The following is a 14,676-nucleotide window of genomic DNA, read 5'->3' on the forward strand; positions in this document are numbered from 1 at the left end:
ATTGATTAAAATTAAATTTTGTTCGTGGGAAAACCCCTTTAAGTCCCTCTTCACTATGAGACAATGTAACAATTTTTTAAGTGCATAGATGCCTGAGTTTAATATAAGATCATTTCTTGGGTGTCTAATGTTTGTGTTATCTACTGGCTACATTGATAGCTATTCTACTTGGACCCGCCTGATGCACAATGCTATATTAGGAGTACAGAAAATAAAAGGTGGATTTCTTTTTTGGACATCGTATTGTGGAGGTATTCACCCTTAGAGACATTGCTTTTAGGATAGTATGGCCCCAATTAATCAAGACTAACGTTTTTATGCCAATCTTGAAGTGTGCGCTGGAGCAAGATGCTCATCTTTTAACTGGAGTGTACCACCTACCACGGACTGGAATAAATTTCGTCATGATTTACACCCCTTTTTTTTTTTTGCGTAACCTATGATTAATTTGTCAGCCAAGCTCAGCCATGCCCCTTTCCCAACTAAGGTCCACCGGCTTTACGAAAGGTTGTCTTAGCTAGCCTGGCATGGTGTCAAAACGCTCAATGTTGCAGAATTATTTGTGCAATTAAGAGTTGCACAATAATATTGTGACATTTCAAACTGTTTTATCCCAGAAAACTCCATCAGGGCCTGAATCTTTATAATGCAGTGCACCATGCAAGGTGCACTAAATGTGCAGTACTCTATAATACAGAGCCAAGAGACTCTGTATAGGTCTGTGCATGATATCTTGGAAATGTGATTTGATGGAAAATTGCCATCCGGCAAATTATCTTTAGAGAGCTATTGGATACAAAATAATTCCCGTGTTGTAACATTGACTTTTGGTCCTACAAGGTTTTAAAGTGCGCCAGTCAGGTCCTCTAACTGACCCAACCTCTAATACAGTGACTTGGGAAAGTATTCACCCCCTTGACATTTTTCTGGTTTTGCTACCTCACAACTTGGAATTTCAATGTTTTTTTTTGAGGTTTGCATCAGTTCATGTAAAGAACATTCATACAACTGTGAACATTTGGTTTTGTTTTCATTGTGATGCAAGCAACAAATAGGGAAAAATAACTGTATACTTCAGTGTGCATAACTATTCACTCTCCCTAAAGTCAGTACTTTGTAGAGCCTCCTTTTGCGACAATTACAGCCGCAAGTCGCTTTGGATAAGTCTTTATGAGCTTTCTACATCTTACCACTGGGATTGTTGAAAATTCCTCCATTCAAAACTGCTCCAACTCCTTCAAGTTTGATGGTTTCCTCTGGTGAACAGCAATCTTCAAGTCTGTCCACAGATTCTCAATTGGATTAAGGTCTGTGCTTTGACTAAGCCACTCCAAAACATTTACACGTTTCCCCTTAAACCAGTTGAGTGTTGCTTTAAGCACAGAAAAGTGAAACTTAAATACACAGAGGGCCAAAATTAAAAAATTGGACACCAACAAATATCAGTGTTGGGCCAACATTGATATTTATTAAAACAATGTCTGCAGTTGAGGAAATGTTTCCTTATCAAATATAGCAATGAACCTTTTCATATGGAAACAAACTTAAAAGGAGGTGGTGAGTTCCCCTTCAATGGACGTCTTCAAACAGAGGCTGGACAGACATCTGTCTGAGATGATCTAGTGAATCCTGCTTTGAGCAGGGGGTTGGACCAGATGACCCAGGAGGTCCCTTCCAACTCTACCATTCTATGATTCTATGATCTATGATTCTATAGGACTTGTCCCACAAACAAAGTACATTTTAATCCATGGATTTTAGAATAAATTAAGTTCCACAATTGGATGTGTTTAAAATAAAATGTTGTTTTCCGAGATAATCTTATAAGTGTGCCCCTGCTGTGTACTGTGTAATGGCTGTGTCTGACTGTACAGGGACATGGTCTGATCATACCACATCTCCTGGGCAGGGGAGGGGGAGGATGTAAAAGAGTATACAGACATTACAGCAGGGGGTCACAGCTGATTATATCTGTGATGTAAAAAAAAAAGTTTTTAACCAGGCAGTGAACAGTTTTTCCTTACAGACACCAGCAGATGTGATCCCCTGCTGTAATCTATGTACAGTGTACACTCTTTTGTGTTATCCCTGCACGGTCAGACACAGCCATTACACAGTACACAGCAGGGGCACATGTATAAGATCATCTCAGCACAGGAACTTTTTTTTTTTTTACACATCCAATTGTAAAATTTATTTTTATTCCAAGACCTATTGATTAAAGTGTACTTTGTTTGTGAGATACCCGCTTTAAGTTTTGCTTTAACATAGAATATACTCTGAGACACACTAGTCCAAGCCAGATACCTGGCATCTCTTCTTGGATGCTAGTTGACTCAAAAAAGCAACAGTTCTTTGTCCTTGCAAAATGTCTGGTTGTTCTGTACATCCTAATAAGTTTGAATGGAGCTGCTTGCTCTGCCGCTTCTTCATTCATACTCCTCACTGCAGTCAAGAGATTGTGAGGGTCTCAAAGATCAGATATTTATCACCTATCCTGAGAATAGCTGGTAAATGTTAATTTGTACACTCTATTCTTGTGAAATGTGATGCATAATATTTAACATTTTCTTATTTTCTCCTTAGCAATATAATCCAAGATACCTCATAGCCAGTAATTAGTTGTATTATAGGGTTAAAAGGATTATTGATCATCTCTTTCTTCAGCGCTGATCTGACCTCTTCTGCATGTTGGGTAAGACAGCTGTGAAGGCAACTGCCAAAGCTGGCATGTATTGTGAACATGTCCTATTCTAATTAAAAATATATATTCAAAAAACCTTAAGAAATGTCCAAATATGGCACATCAGTACCCCTGAACAACCAATGTCAGATCAGAGAGAGGCACAGCACAACCCCCTAGGGAGGAAATACCATCATAGAAAGTTATCCAAAGGATAGGGGAAACTAGCAGACCAGCCTCAATGCAATGAGACTGCCAGATAAAATGCAGCACTCCGCTTTTCTGGCAGTTCCTGTCATACACTTACCCTGGGTACCTGAGCCTCAGATTTCTCTTCTCTACTTCAGATTTCAATTGTGAATGGGGATAACTTTACAGATATGTTACAGCCGAATTCATTGGTGAAGAGTAGAAAGGCATATAAGCCAAAAGTAAGCGGCGGTGGTGTGAACCAGAAGAAAAAGATGAAAAAGCCCCCATTCATTGGCGCACAGTGGCGATGACAGGATGGGGGCGGGTACATCACCGCGTGCGTCACGACTGATGATTCGGCCACGAGTCTCGAATTCCCGTCCAGGAGTCCGATCACATGACCGGAGCATCTTCGCTGGCCAAATGTAATCACTCATCGGGTATTTCCTCGCGGGCCAAATGTAATCACCCTGTGGGCTAGAGTTTGGCATATGTGCCTTAGCAGTATGCTTGCTTTGGGTCATTGTCTTGTTGGAAGATGAACTTCCATCCCATTCAGTCTGTCAAATCTCTGACCGACTGAAGCAACTTTTTCTCAAGAATATCCCTGTATTTCGCACCATCCATCTTTCCCTCGACTCAGACCATTTTCCCTGTCCCTGCTGCCGAAAAATATCCCCACAGAATTATGCTACCACCACCATGTTTCACTGTGGGGATGGTGTTCTTGGGGTGATGAGCTGTGTTGGTTTGGAGCCAGACATAGCGTTTACCTTGGTGGCCAGAAAGTTACATTTTGGTCTCATCTGACCACATCACCTTCCTCATTACATTTGGGAAGTCTCCCACATGTCTTTTGGCAAACTCAAAACGAGCCTGAAAATTTTTGTGTGTTAGTAAAGGTTTTTTTGTGCCCACTCTTCCATAAAGGCCACCTCTATGGAGTGTACGGCTTATTGTGGTCATATGGACAGATACTCCAGTCTCTGGGAAATCTGCAGTTCCTTCAGGGTTACCTTTGGTCTCTATGCTGCTTCTCTGATTAATGCCCTCATTGCCTGCGCTGATAGTTTTGGTGGGGGCCCTCTCTTGGTAGGGTTGTTGTGGTACCATGTTCTTTCCATTTGATGATGATGGATCTGATGGTGCTCCGGGGGAGCATCAAAGATTGGTATATTTTTTTTATGACCCAACCCTGACTTGTACTTTTTATCAACTTTGTCCCTGACTTGTATGATGATCTCCTTAGTCTATATGGTGTTTTTTGGTTAGTGGTGCTTCTTGCTTAATGGTGTTGCAGCCTCTGTGGCCTTTCAGAAAAGGTGTGTATATACTGACAGACCAGGTGACACTTGGATTGCACACCAGATGGACTTCTTTTCACTCAGGATGACTTATGAAGGTAATTCCTTTCTTCGGACATTTTTAGGCGATTCATAGCAAAAGGGGTGAATACATATGCACGTGCCAATTTTTAGTTATTTGATCTCAAATTTAATTTATGCCTAGATTTTTTCTCACTTCACCAACTTAGACACACAAAGCGAATACCAAAATATTTAAACACAGGTTGTAATGTAACAAAATAGGTAAAAAGCCAAGGGGTGGAGGGGGTGAATACTTTGACAAGCCACTGTATAACAGTATGCTTGGGAATTTCTGTACTCTGATCATGTGTTTTATGCACATACTAACACTGCAGTGTTTGAAGAGTGTTGTTTAAGCCTTAAGTGTTGCATATTCAAAACAGTCAGGATTAGTTCAACGGAGGGTCTCTTTCCCTTGACTAGACCTGCCTTGGATCTTCTCATCACACCTCCCTGGGCTACTAATTATGGTATGACCTCTATACAGCGTGTCAATACTGCCCAGGCAGATGTGATTAGAAGATCAGAGGTAGGGCTAGTCTGGGGAAAAATATGCCTCTCCAGACTAGTCCTGACTTATTTGTATATTCAACGTTGCAGGATTTAAAGGGGTGGTCCGAAACCTAAGGTGAATTTCATACAAAATGTCTATTTAATTTAGTAATGTAAATGGAGTGCTCCTTTCAGTCCACACCTATTTCTTTTGAAAATTAATTTTAACGGTAGTCTCCGCCTGGTTATACAGTCTCTCAGCTGTATAATTTTCTGATTAGTGGAGAAAACATGCAGGGCTTCGGAGTCAGAGTCCATTTTGGTGGAGTCAGTATAAAATGGACCTACTCTGATTCCTAAAATATATAATAAACTGGGTAGTACAATTCAGGATGTGCTGTAAATGTTTTCATTAGAATTTGGGGAATGTTATGAAATGTTCTATAAATGTCTGTTCTGTTCCTGATCTAAGGATCTAGGCTTTTAGTTGAGATGAATATGTGCTGCACTTTATGTACATGCTCAGTAGTGAGGCATTGCTGTGGAGTCGGAATCCGGGAAATTGAGGAGTCTGAGTAAGTGGTTTGGCTTAGGCTGTGTGCCCACGATGCGTTTTTTAAGAGTTTCCGCAGCGGCAGTTCCGCTGGCGAAACGCTTAAACACATGGTAGAAGGTCTGCCATGTTCCCCAATGATAAACCGCATGAGCTGTGCACATGCTGCGGAAATTTCCGCTGCGGATTATCATTGCGGAAAAAAACACAGCACTACCAATTATTTTGCGTAATCGCGACATTTTCGCCGCCATTGACTTGAATTGAATCGCTTAATATCCGCATGACTACATGTGCACATGCTTATATTAAGCGATTCAATGTGCGGATGGTAACCGGGTCTGGAGAAGAGGAGACTCTCCTCCAGACCCGGGTACCATAGTACCTGTAAAAAAGAAAGAATTTAAAAAAAAAAGAATTAAAATAAAAAATATACATTATATTTACCTTCTGATGGCCCTCGGTCTCCTTAGTGATCCGTCCTGGCTTCCTGGCAGCTCGCGATGGTCTAAAAGGACCTGCTGACGTCGGCGGTTGCGTGACTCGTCATGTGACTAAATGACGTCATGGCAGGTTTTTTTACACAACCGCGAGACACCGGGAAGACCGGACGCATCGGATAAGGAGACCAGGGGCCGTCAGAAGGTAAGTATAATATTTACTTTTTATTTTTTACCATTCTTTTATGCTCACACTATATAAATCCATGCCGGTTGCATGGATTTATATAGTGTGACCAAGCTGTCAAGCACTTTCCTAGTGATGCTAAAATCGCTTGGAAAGCGCTTGTCAACCCACATGTGAAATCGCATGATCAAAACGCTTCACTTACGCTTGTCCCTGGCAGGAAAAACGCATGTAAAATCCGCATGCGTTTTTTCTGCCAGGGAGATGCAGAAACGTTCAGGAAAAAATCGGGAGCATTTCTGCATGGTGGGCACTTAGCCTTACCGACTCCACAGCCTTGGAAACATTGGCAAGTTAGGTTGTCAATGGGCTTGGGAATGGGAATTGGGCATGGCCATTCCTCTATCTGATTGGCAGAAAGCATTTTTATTCACACACAAACTCTCTGCTATTTACCAGGAGAATTACAAAATTCTAGCAAGATGGTACTATTACCCATCCAAGCTACACGCCATTTTCACCTATTCCCCTGACACATGCTAGCGTTGTAAGCAGGAAAAGGGCACTATGCTTCACATTTGGTTGGGATGTAGTAAGATTAAACCCCTCCTGCAGGACCAATGATTCCTTTTCAAAATTCTTCATTCTGGGGTCAAATCTGTATTGAGTTTAGACAGACTTTCCCATTACTTAGATAGGAGATGGCAGCTGCTACTTATACAATTCTATGTAGATAGAAGCTAGATCTCCTCCTCCTCTCCTTTATATCTACATAGAATCTTATGTAGCAGCTGCCATCTCCTATCTCAGTAATAGGAAAGTCTGTCTTCACTGAATACAGATTTTGCCTCAGAATTGAGAATTTTCAAAATGACCGATCAGTCCTGTCCGAGAAAGAAGTAATTTCCCTGATAAGATATATTACAAAGTTGCTTATTTTCATGTGTGCTATAGTTTTATAAAGAAAAATTAAAACAATGCTTACTCTTTAACCCCTTTCTGACGTGATCCGTAATAGTACGTCTTACTGACCTGGGCCTAATGGACCAGATGCGTACTATTGCGCATCATGAGATCGTGCCTGCACACAAGTGGTGCGGGGCAATCGGCGCCGGATGTCAGCTGATTGTCACAGCTGACACCCAGTGCTATGTGTCAGGAGCGGTCCTGCACCACTCCCAGTATATTATCCCCCGAAATGCTGCAATCGAAGTTGAACGCATCATTCCAGGAACAAGGGGAGGTAAGCGCTGCTTGCTTGCCTCTTCTCCGGCGTCCCGCGTTCTCTGTGCCGGGTCCCGGTGCTTGTCATTGTGACCTGATGTCTTCATGACGACATCCGGGTCACCAGGCTTCAGCAGGTTGGCTAGATTGTGCTCACTGCACAGTCTAACTAACTTGTGTGTGCAGGGCTGCAGCCTGCATAGCATAGAAATGCTGCTGCAGCATTTCTATGCTATGCAAGCGATCTGGGTTAAAAAAGTGAAAGTCCCATAGTGGGACAATGTGTAAAAGTAAAAAGAAGTGTCAGAAAGTGAAAAAAAATTTTTGTAAAAATGAAAAAATAATCCTAAAAATATACTGTACCCATAAATAAATATTATGAAAAAAACCCAAACAAACCAATAAAAGTACACATATTTAGTATCGTCGCTTCCAAAACGACCTTACCTGTAAACCTGTCACACTAGTTAACCCCTTTAGTGAACACGGTAAAAAAAAAATAATGAAGCAAAAAACGATGCTTTATCATCATACCGCCAAACGAAAAATGGAGTAAAATGCAATCAAAAAGATGAACGTAAATAAAAATGTCACTGCTGAAAATGTCATCTTGTCCCACAAAAAACAAGCCACCATACAGCTCCATCAGTCGAAAAATAAAAGTTATAGCTCTCAGAATAAAGCGCCAAATAAAAAAAATAGTTTTTATTGTGTAAAAGTGGCAAAACAAAAAAAAAACGACATAAATGTGGTACCGCTGTAAACGTACTGACCCAAAGAATAAAGCTACCTTATCAATTTTACCACACGCGGAATGGCATACCCCCCCCCCCAAAAAAAAAATTCCTGAATTGTTTTTTTTTTTATTCTGCCTCCCAAAAATCCGAATAGAAAGTGATAAAAATATGTCACGTGCCTTAAAATGATACCAATAAAAACGTCAACTTTCCCGCAAAAAACAAGCCGTCCCATGACTGTCGGACGAAATATGGAAAAATTATAGCTCTCAAAATATGACTATGCAAAAACTAGTCTTTGCAAAAAAAAGCGTCTTTTAGTGTGTGACAACTGTCACTGATAAAAACCCGATATGAACCTGGCATCACTGTAGTCGCACCGACCCGAAGAATAAAGTCGTCTAATCACTTATACCGCACGAGGAACGGCGTAAAAAATAAACTCTAGGGTTAGGGTTGTAACATAGTAACATAGTTTTTAAGGGTGAAGGAAGACTAAGTCCATCTAGTTCAACCCATAGCCTAACATGTTGATCCATAGGAAGGCAAAAAACCCCATGTGGCAAACACTAAGCTCCACATTGGGGAAAAAAATTCCTTCCCGACTCAATACAACAATCAGACTAGTTCCCTGGATCAACGCCCTATCAAGGAATCTAGTATATATAACCTGTAATATTATACTTTTCAAGAAAGGCATCCATGCTCTTCTTAAATTTTAGTAGGGAATCACTCATTACAACATCATGCAGCAGAGAGTTCCATAGTCTCACTGCTCTTACAGTAAAGAATCCCCATCTGTGATTATGATTAAACCTTCATTCCTCCAGACGTAGAAGATGCCCCCTTGTCCCCGTCTCAGGCCTCAGAGTAAAAAGATCAGTAGACAGGTCTTTGTACTGTCCCCTCATATACTTGTACATAGTAATAATATCACCCCTAAGCCTTTGTTTTTCCAAACTAAATAACCCCAAGTGTAATAACCTGTCTTGGTATTGCAGACCCCCCAGTCCTCTAATAACCTTGGTCGCTGTTCTCTGCACCCCTGCTGGGGTTAGGGTTGTGCTGGGGTTAGGGTTGGGCTGGGGTTAGGGTTGGGCTGGGGTTGTGCTAGGGCTTGGATTTTTTCAAAAGTAAAGAAAAAAAAATGATGACGATATGGCGACTAATGTTGAGTGCAAGTGCTCTCTACTTGAGTTTGCATCGGGTACTGCTCGAGTCTCCGCCCCATATGCTTTGCGGCCAAAAAAACCTCACCATGGACGAGCGATCCCCGCATGTTTTTTTTGGGTGTCTTAAATCCGTGAAACATACGGGGCGGAAACTCGAGCATGTCACTTGAGCACCCGCGATACATGGTGCATACTTGAGTACCCGATGCAAACTCAAGTAGCGTGCACTTGCGCTCAAGACTATTGACAACTTATTCAATATGATGACCTAATGTTATCAAATTCTGTGTCGTACCTCTGAGTTCAAAATGTTCACTATACCCCTTGATAAAATCCTTGAGGGGTCTAGTTTCCAAAATGAGGTCATTTGTGGGGGGTTTCCACTATTTAGGTGCATCGGGGGTTCTCCAAACGCGACATAACATCTGCTCTCGATTCCAGCCAATTTTGTGTTCAAAAAGTCACACAGTGCTCCTTCCTTTCTGAACCCTGCCGTGTGCCCAAACAGTGTATTTTCCCCACATACAGGGTATCGGCATACTCAGGAGAAATGGCACAACAGTTTTTGGCGTCCATTTTCTCCTCTTTCCCTAAAAAATTTGGGGCTAAAAATCATTTTTGTGGAAAAAGTTAGATTGTTTTATTTTCATGGCTCCATGTTATAAACTTCTGTGAAGCACCTGGGGGTTCAAGGTGCTCACCACACATCTAGATAAGGTCCATGAGGGGTCTAGTTTCCAAAATGGTGTCACTTGTGGGGGGTTTCCACTGTTTAGGCACATCAGGGGCTCTCCAAACGCAACATGGCGTCCGCTAATTATTCAAGCAAATTTTACATTCAAAAGTCAAATGGCGCTTCTCCCCTTCCGTGCCCTGCCGTGCGCCCAAACAGTGGTTTTCCCCCATATATGGGGTATTGGCGTGCTCAGGAAAAATGGCACAACAAATTTTGAGGTCCATTTTTTTCCTGTTAATCTTGCAAAAATTAAAAAATTGGGGTCTAAAGTAACATTTTTGTGAGAAACAAATGTTATTTTTTTTTTCCACATTCATAAAAGTTCCTGTGAAGCACCTGAAGGGTTAATAAACTTCTCGAATGTGGTTTTGAGCACCTTGAGGGGTGCAGTTTTTAGAATGGTGTCACTTTTGGGTATTTTCTGTCATAAAGGCACCTCAAAGTCACGTCAAATGTGATGTGGTCCCTAAAAAAAAAAAAAAAAAAAAAAAAAAAAAAAAGTTTTTGTAAATTTTGTTGGAAAAATGAGAAATCGCTGGGCAATTTTTAACCCTTTATAACTTCCTAACAAAAAAAAAAATGTTGATTCCAAAATTGTGCAGACATGTGGGAAATGTTATTAACTATTTAGTGTGACTTATTCCTCTGATTTAAGGGCATGAAAATTCAAAGTTTCAAATTTGCAAAATTTTCACCAAATTTCCGATTTTTCTTCACAAATAAGCGCAAGTCATATTGAAGAAATTTTACCACTATCATGAAGTACAATATGTCACGAAAAAACAGTCTCAGAATCAGTGGGATCTGTTGAAGCTTTCCAGAGTTATTACCACATAAAGTGACTGTGGTCACAATTGTAATAATTGGCCTAGTCATTAGCGTGCAAACCACCCTCGGTGGTAAAGGGGTTAAGTAAGCTCTGCATGAGTTTCTAACTGCTTAAAGGAGTATCCCCTCTTACATGTCCTTCCACCCCACCCCCCTTTTATTTTCTTTCTCCTTCCCTTCCCCTCTTTTCACTGATAACTGTTCTAAGGTTTATATAAATTACGGTACTACTAATAGTGAAATAATTCTGTCAGCTGTTATATTAATTAGCAATAACATTAGAATTTGAGAATGCTACTTATGTTTTTCTTTTTTTTCCTCTTCATGGCATTTGCTACTTTATTCTGCTTCTGTGTGACCAGATCTTTATTATTACTAGTTCTTATATTTGTAAAAATCTTACATTCAATAAAACCAAATTGAATATATAATTTGGTAATCGAATCATTTTTTCTAATATACTTCAATTAAAAATTCCCTACCGTGCCCTCTCTACTCTAATTTCCAGTCTGTGGGATTGTTTTTAAAAACTTCTGATGAAATGTTGTTTGAGAATCCTTAGTGCATGCTAAAATACTCATGTCACGTCAACATGGAGCCGGGGCTGCAGTCACAGTGCGCTCCCTCGCTAGCTCTAATGAGAAGTGACAAACCAGCAATAGTCTTATTATGGACACACCTTATTTGTTAACTCAGTCTTTTTAAATGTTTTTAATATTCAGTGTTTACTTTTTCCTATTTATAATAACGATTTTTCATATGGTGATTGCTTAGCATTTGCCTACTTCTTTCCTTGGTATGTCCTTTATTCCTTAAAGGGAACCTGTCTCTAGATTTGACCTATATGAAATACGGCCACCACCTTTCACCCTCATATACACCATTCTATAATGCAGTATAAAAGAGCTTTTATTATACTCACCTGGGGGTGGTCCGGTCCGAGGGGTGTGGTCGTCTTGGTCCTGCGCCTCCCTTCTTCTTGCAATGCCGGCCTCCTTGGTTTGTGTGGATGACGAGTCCCTACATCATCCCCACCGCGTTCCCGGGCATCGCGCTCCTGCGCAGGTGTCCTTCTCTGCCCGTTGACCAATACGAGCGACACCCCTTGGACTGGACCGCCCTAGAGGTGAGTATAATAAAAGCTCTATTTCTTCTCTTGCAGGTCGGATTGGGGGTTTATGTACAGCATTATAGAATGCTGTATATGAGGGCTGAAACGTGTTGGCCATATTTCATATCAGTCAAACCTGGTGACACATTCCCTTTATCAGGTGGTGCCCTTCATTACTTTGCAGCAAACCAGCAATAGTGCACACTGTAAGGAGAGAATGCGGTAAGCAGGGAGAACAGAAGTCACTGGTGACCTCACGTTTCAGGGAGGTGTAGTGTTTGTTTCGGGGGTGGAGCTGGTCTTTGTTCACCCTGCTTGCCATGTTCTCTCCTTTTTTAGTGCACACTGACAGTGTGCTTTCTTGCCAGCTTGTCAGTTTTCTTTACAGCCAAAGTATGAGTGCAATGTCAATTGACAACGTGCGGATGCTCAGTAGAGTGTTGCTAGCCCAGCCCCTGAAATTGACATCACTGATGACACTTTGTTTCAGGCTGGGGACAGCAGCTGTAGCAGTGACTGCAGCTCTGGCCCCCTGATGACATCCTGTTTCAGTATTCCAGTATGCACTGGAGATTCTCAAACGAATCATCATCTGATGTTAAAGAAAAAACAGCAGACAGACAGGAAGTTAGAGTAGAGGGGGTATGGTAATGAATTTTTAATTTAATTATATTAGAAAGGTGATTATTAAATAGACATTTAGTATAAGAGTCACTTTTGCTTTCGGACCATTCCTTTAACTTTATTCTTCATACATTGTGGTGTTAGTATCTACATAAAATACAGAAATCCCCATGCATGCATGCCACTATTTTAGCGGTTGAAGTCAGTCAGGGGACCTGACAGTTTCCCTTTAAAAAATAATTTTTTACTGATAAGCATATAGCGTTGCTTGGGCTGAAGTTAGCTTCAGTAAGATTTGTCACATATGACCTGTGTACGCATTGACTGCCAATATGCGAATGTTTATTTCTACAGTTCAGTACCTTGTATCATGCTGAAACTCCGGAGGGCTCATATATAAAAGCTAGTGCTGCAAAGTCAGCAACCGATCAGATGACTTCTTCTGTTTGCCAACCTGTCTTGGGAAAATAAGAGCATCAATCTGATGGAAGTTCTTTTCTTAAATGGAGATTTTATTATGTTTTTTATTTTTTACAGATCAGCTTGAACGTGTCTTTTTACGGCTTGGCCATGCAGAGACAGATGAGCAACTACAGAGTATCATTTCCAAATTCTTGCCTCCCGTTCTTCTCAAACTCTCCAGTGCTCAGGAAGGAGTACGCAAGAAGGTAAATGTTTTGTATATGACGGGTTGTTCTTGGCATACTAGTTTCGTATGGAGTTCTAATATCCGGTTCACGTGGTTAAACTGCTTCAATTTCAAGGGTATGTACAAATTATTTTTATGTTAACAGATGTGTTGGGGACATGATAATTTGGCACTTACCAATATATAAGTATTAGGCTATGTGCACACGTTAAGTATTGGGTGTAGAAATTTCTTCACTATTTCTGCATCTCTTGGCAGAAAAACGCTTTGTAAAATAGGCACGTTTTTCAGCTTTTTTTGTTGCCTTTTTTTACAAGCATTTTTGGTTCAGATTTTTCTCTCATTACTATGGGGTGAAATCTGCAGCAAACTGCTGAAAGAATTGACATGCTGTTGATTTAAATCTGCACCAAATCTGCAAGTCAAAAATACGCAACGTGGGCATGAGACTAAGATTCTCATTCACTTTGCTGGCATCAGGAAACCTTTCAGGCTTTGTGACAAATCTGCAACATGTGCACAGGCCCTTACATGCAAACTGCATGGATTTATATAGTGTGACCCTAAAGAATGTAAAAAAATAAAAAATAAATCTATACTTGCCTTCTGATGGCCCCCGCAGTCTTGCTTCGTTCGGTGCTGACTGCCGGCAGATCGCGGTACACTGCACTGAAGGACCTGTAAACGTCAGCGTCGTGTTACCCGTCACATGACCATGACGTCAGCGCAGGTCCGTTAGTCCATCGCGATTTGCTGGCATGAGAGGATGAGCGCAGCGGGAGCCGTCAGAAGGTAAATATCATATTTTTTTTTTTTTTTATTCTTTTTTTTACAGTTTCTATGGTACCCGGGTTCGGAGGAGAGTCCTCTCCTCTAGACCTGGGTACCATCCGCACATTGGAACGCATGGAATGCGCATCTACATATGCAGTGATGCGTAATCCATGCGGTCTAATGCAAGTCAATGGCAGCGAAGACGCAGCACTTCCGCAAAATAATTGGTAGTGCTGCTTTTTTTTCCACAATGATAATCCGCAGCGGAAATTTCCGCAGCATGTGCACAGCACATGCGGATTATCATTGGGGAACATGGCAGGCCTTCTACCATGCGTTTTTTAAGCGCTTCTGCAGCATTTTTGCCGCTGCGGAAACGCTTAAAAAACGCATCGTGGGCACACAGCCTTAAGTTTATGTATTGGGCACATAATTGTGTAGCACTTACTAACACTTTTGTTAAAATATCGACAAAGTTGAAAATCCCTTTAAATACTATTTTGGAAAACAAGCTTCAAATTTAGTGGAATAAAGACTAATCAATCACAATAAATCATTAGATGAGATTGTGTTGTGGTCTATGCTGTTGTGTCAGGCACTACATGGGAAAAGAGCTGCACTCTTATTTTCCTTCCATTACAGGAAGCCTTGAATGTATATTGCAGGTATGACATTTCTTTTGTATTTGTAAATTAAAGGGGTTGTCCGGGAATTTAACATGTGTGACACCCGGTGTTGGTAGTGGCCGGCACTGCTCAGTTATGGAGCTGCACAGCACAGCTCTGTCGACTGTACAGTGGCAGCCGCCAGGTACTGTACATCCGCCCCAACACAAATCAATAGGGGGTGGACTTGCAATACCTGGCTGCGGCCACCATTCTGTCCACGGAGCTGACCTGCTGAGACC

General features: G+C 41.2%; 1 protein-coding gene across 1 annotated transcript in view; it reads left to right on the top strand.

Annotated features, from left to right (window-relative positions):
- ECPAS (Ecm29 proteasome adaptor and scaffold) overlaps positions 1-14,676 on the top strand; it is a 144,277-nt gene that overhangs the window by 13,291 nt on the left and 116,310 nt on the right. The window contains exon 2 of the mRNA XM_073663999.1: positions 12,884-13,014. Coding sequence (XP_073520100.1) covers positions 12,884-13,014 — 131 coding nt within the window. The remainder of the gene's footprint in view (positions 1-12,883; positions 13,015-14,676) is intronic.

This window comes from Phyllobates terribilis, unplaced genomic scaffold, assembly GCF_046119375.1.
Source record: "Phyllobates terribilis strain yellow unplaced genomic scaffold, ASM4611937v1 Scaffold_1__5_contigs__length_1240528914, whole genome shotgun sequence".
Taxonomy (NCBI): domain Eukaryota; kingdom Metazoa; phylum Chordata; class Amphibia; order Anura; family Dendrobatidae; genus Phyllobates; species Phyllobates terribilis.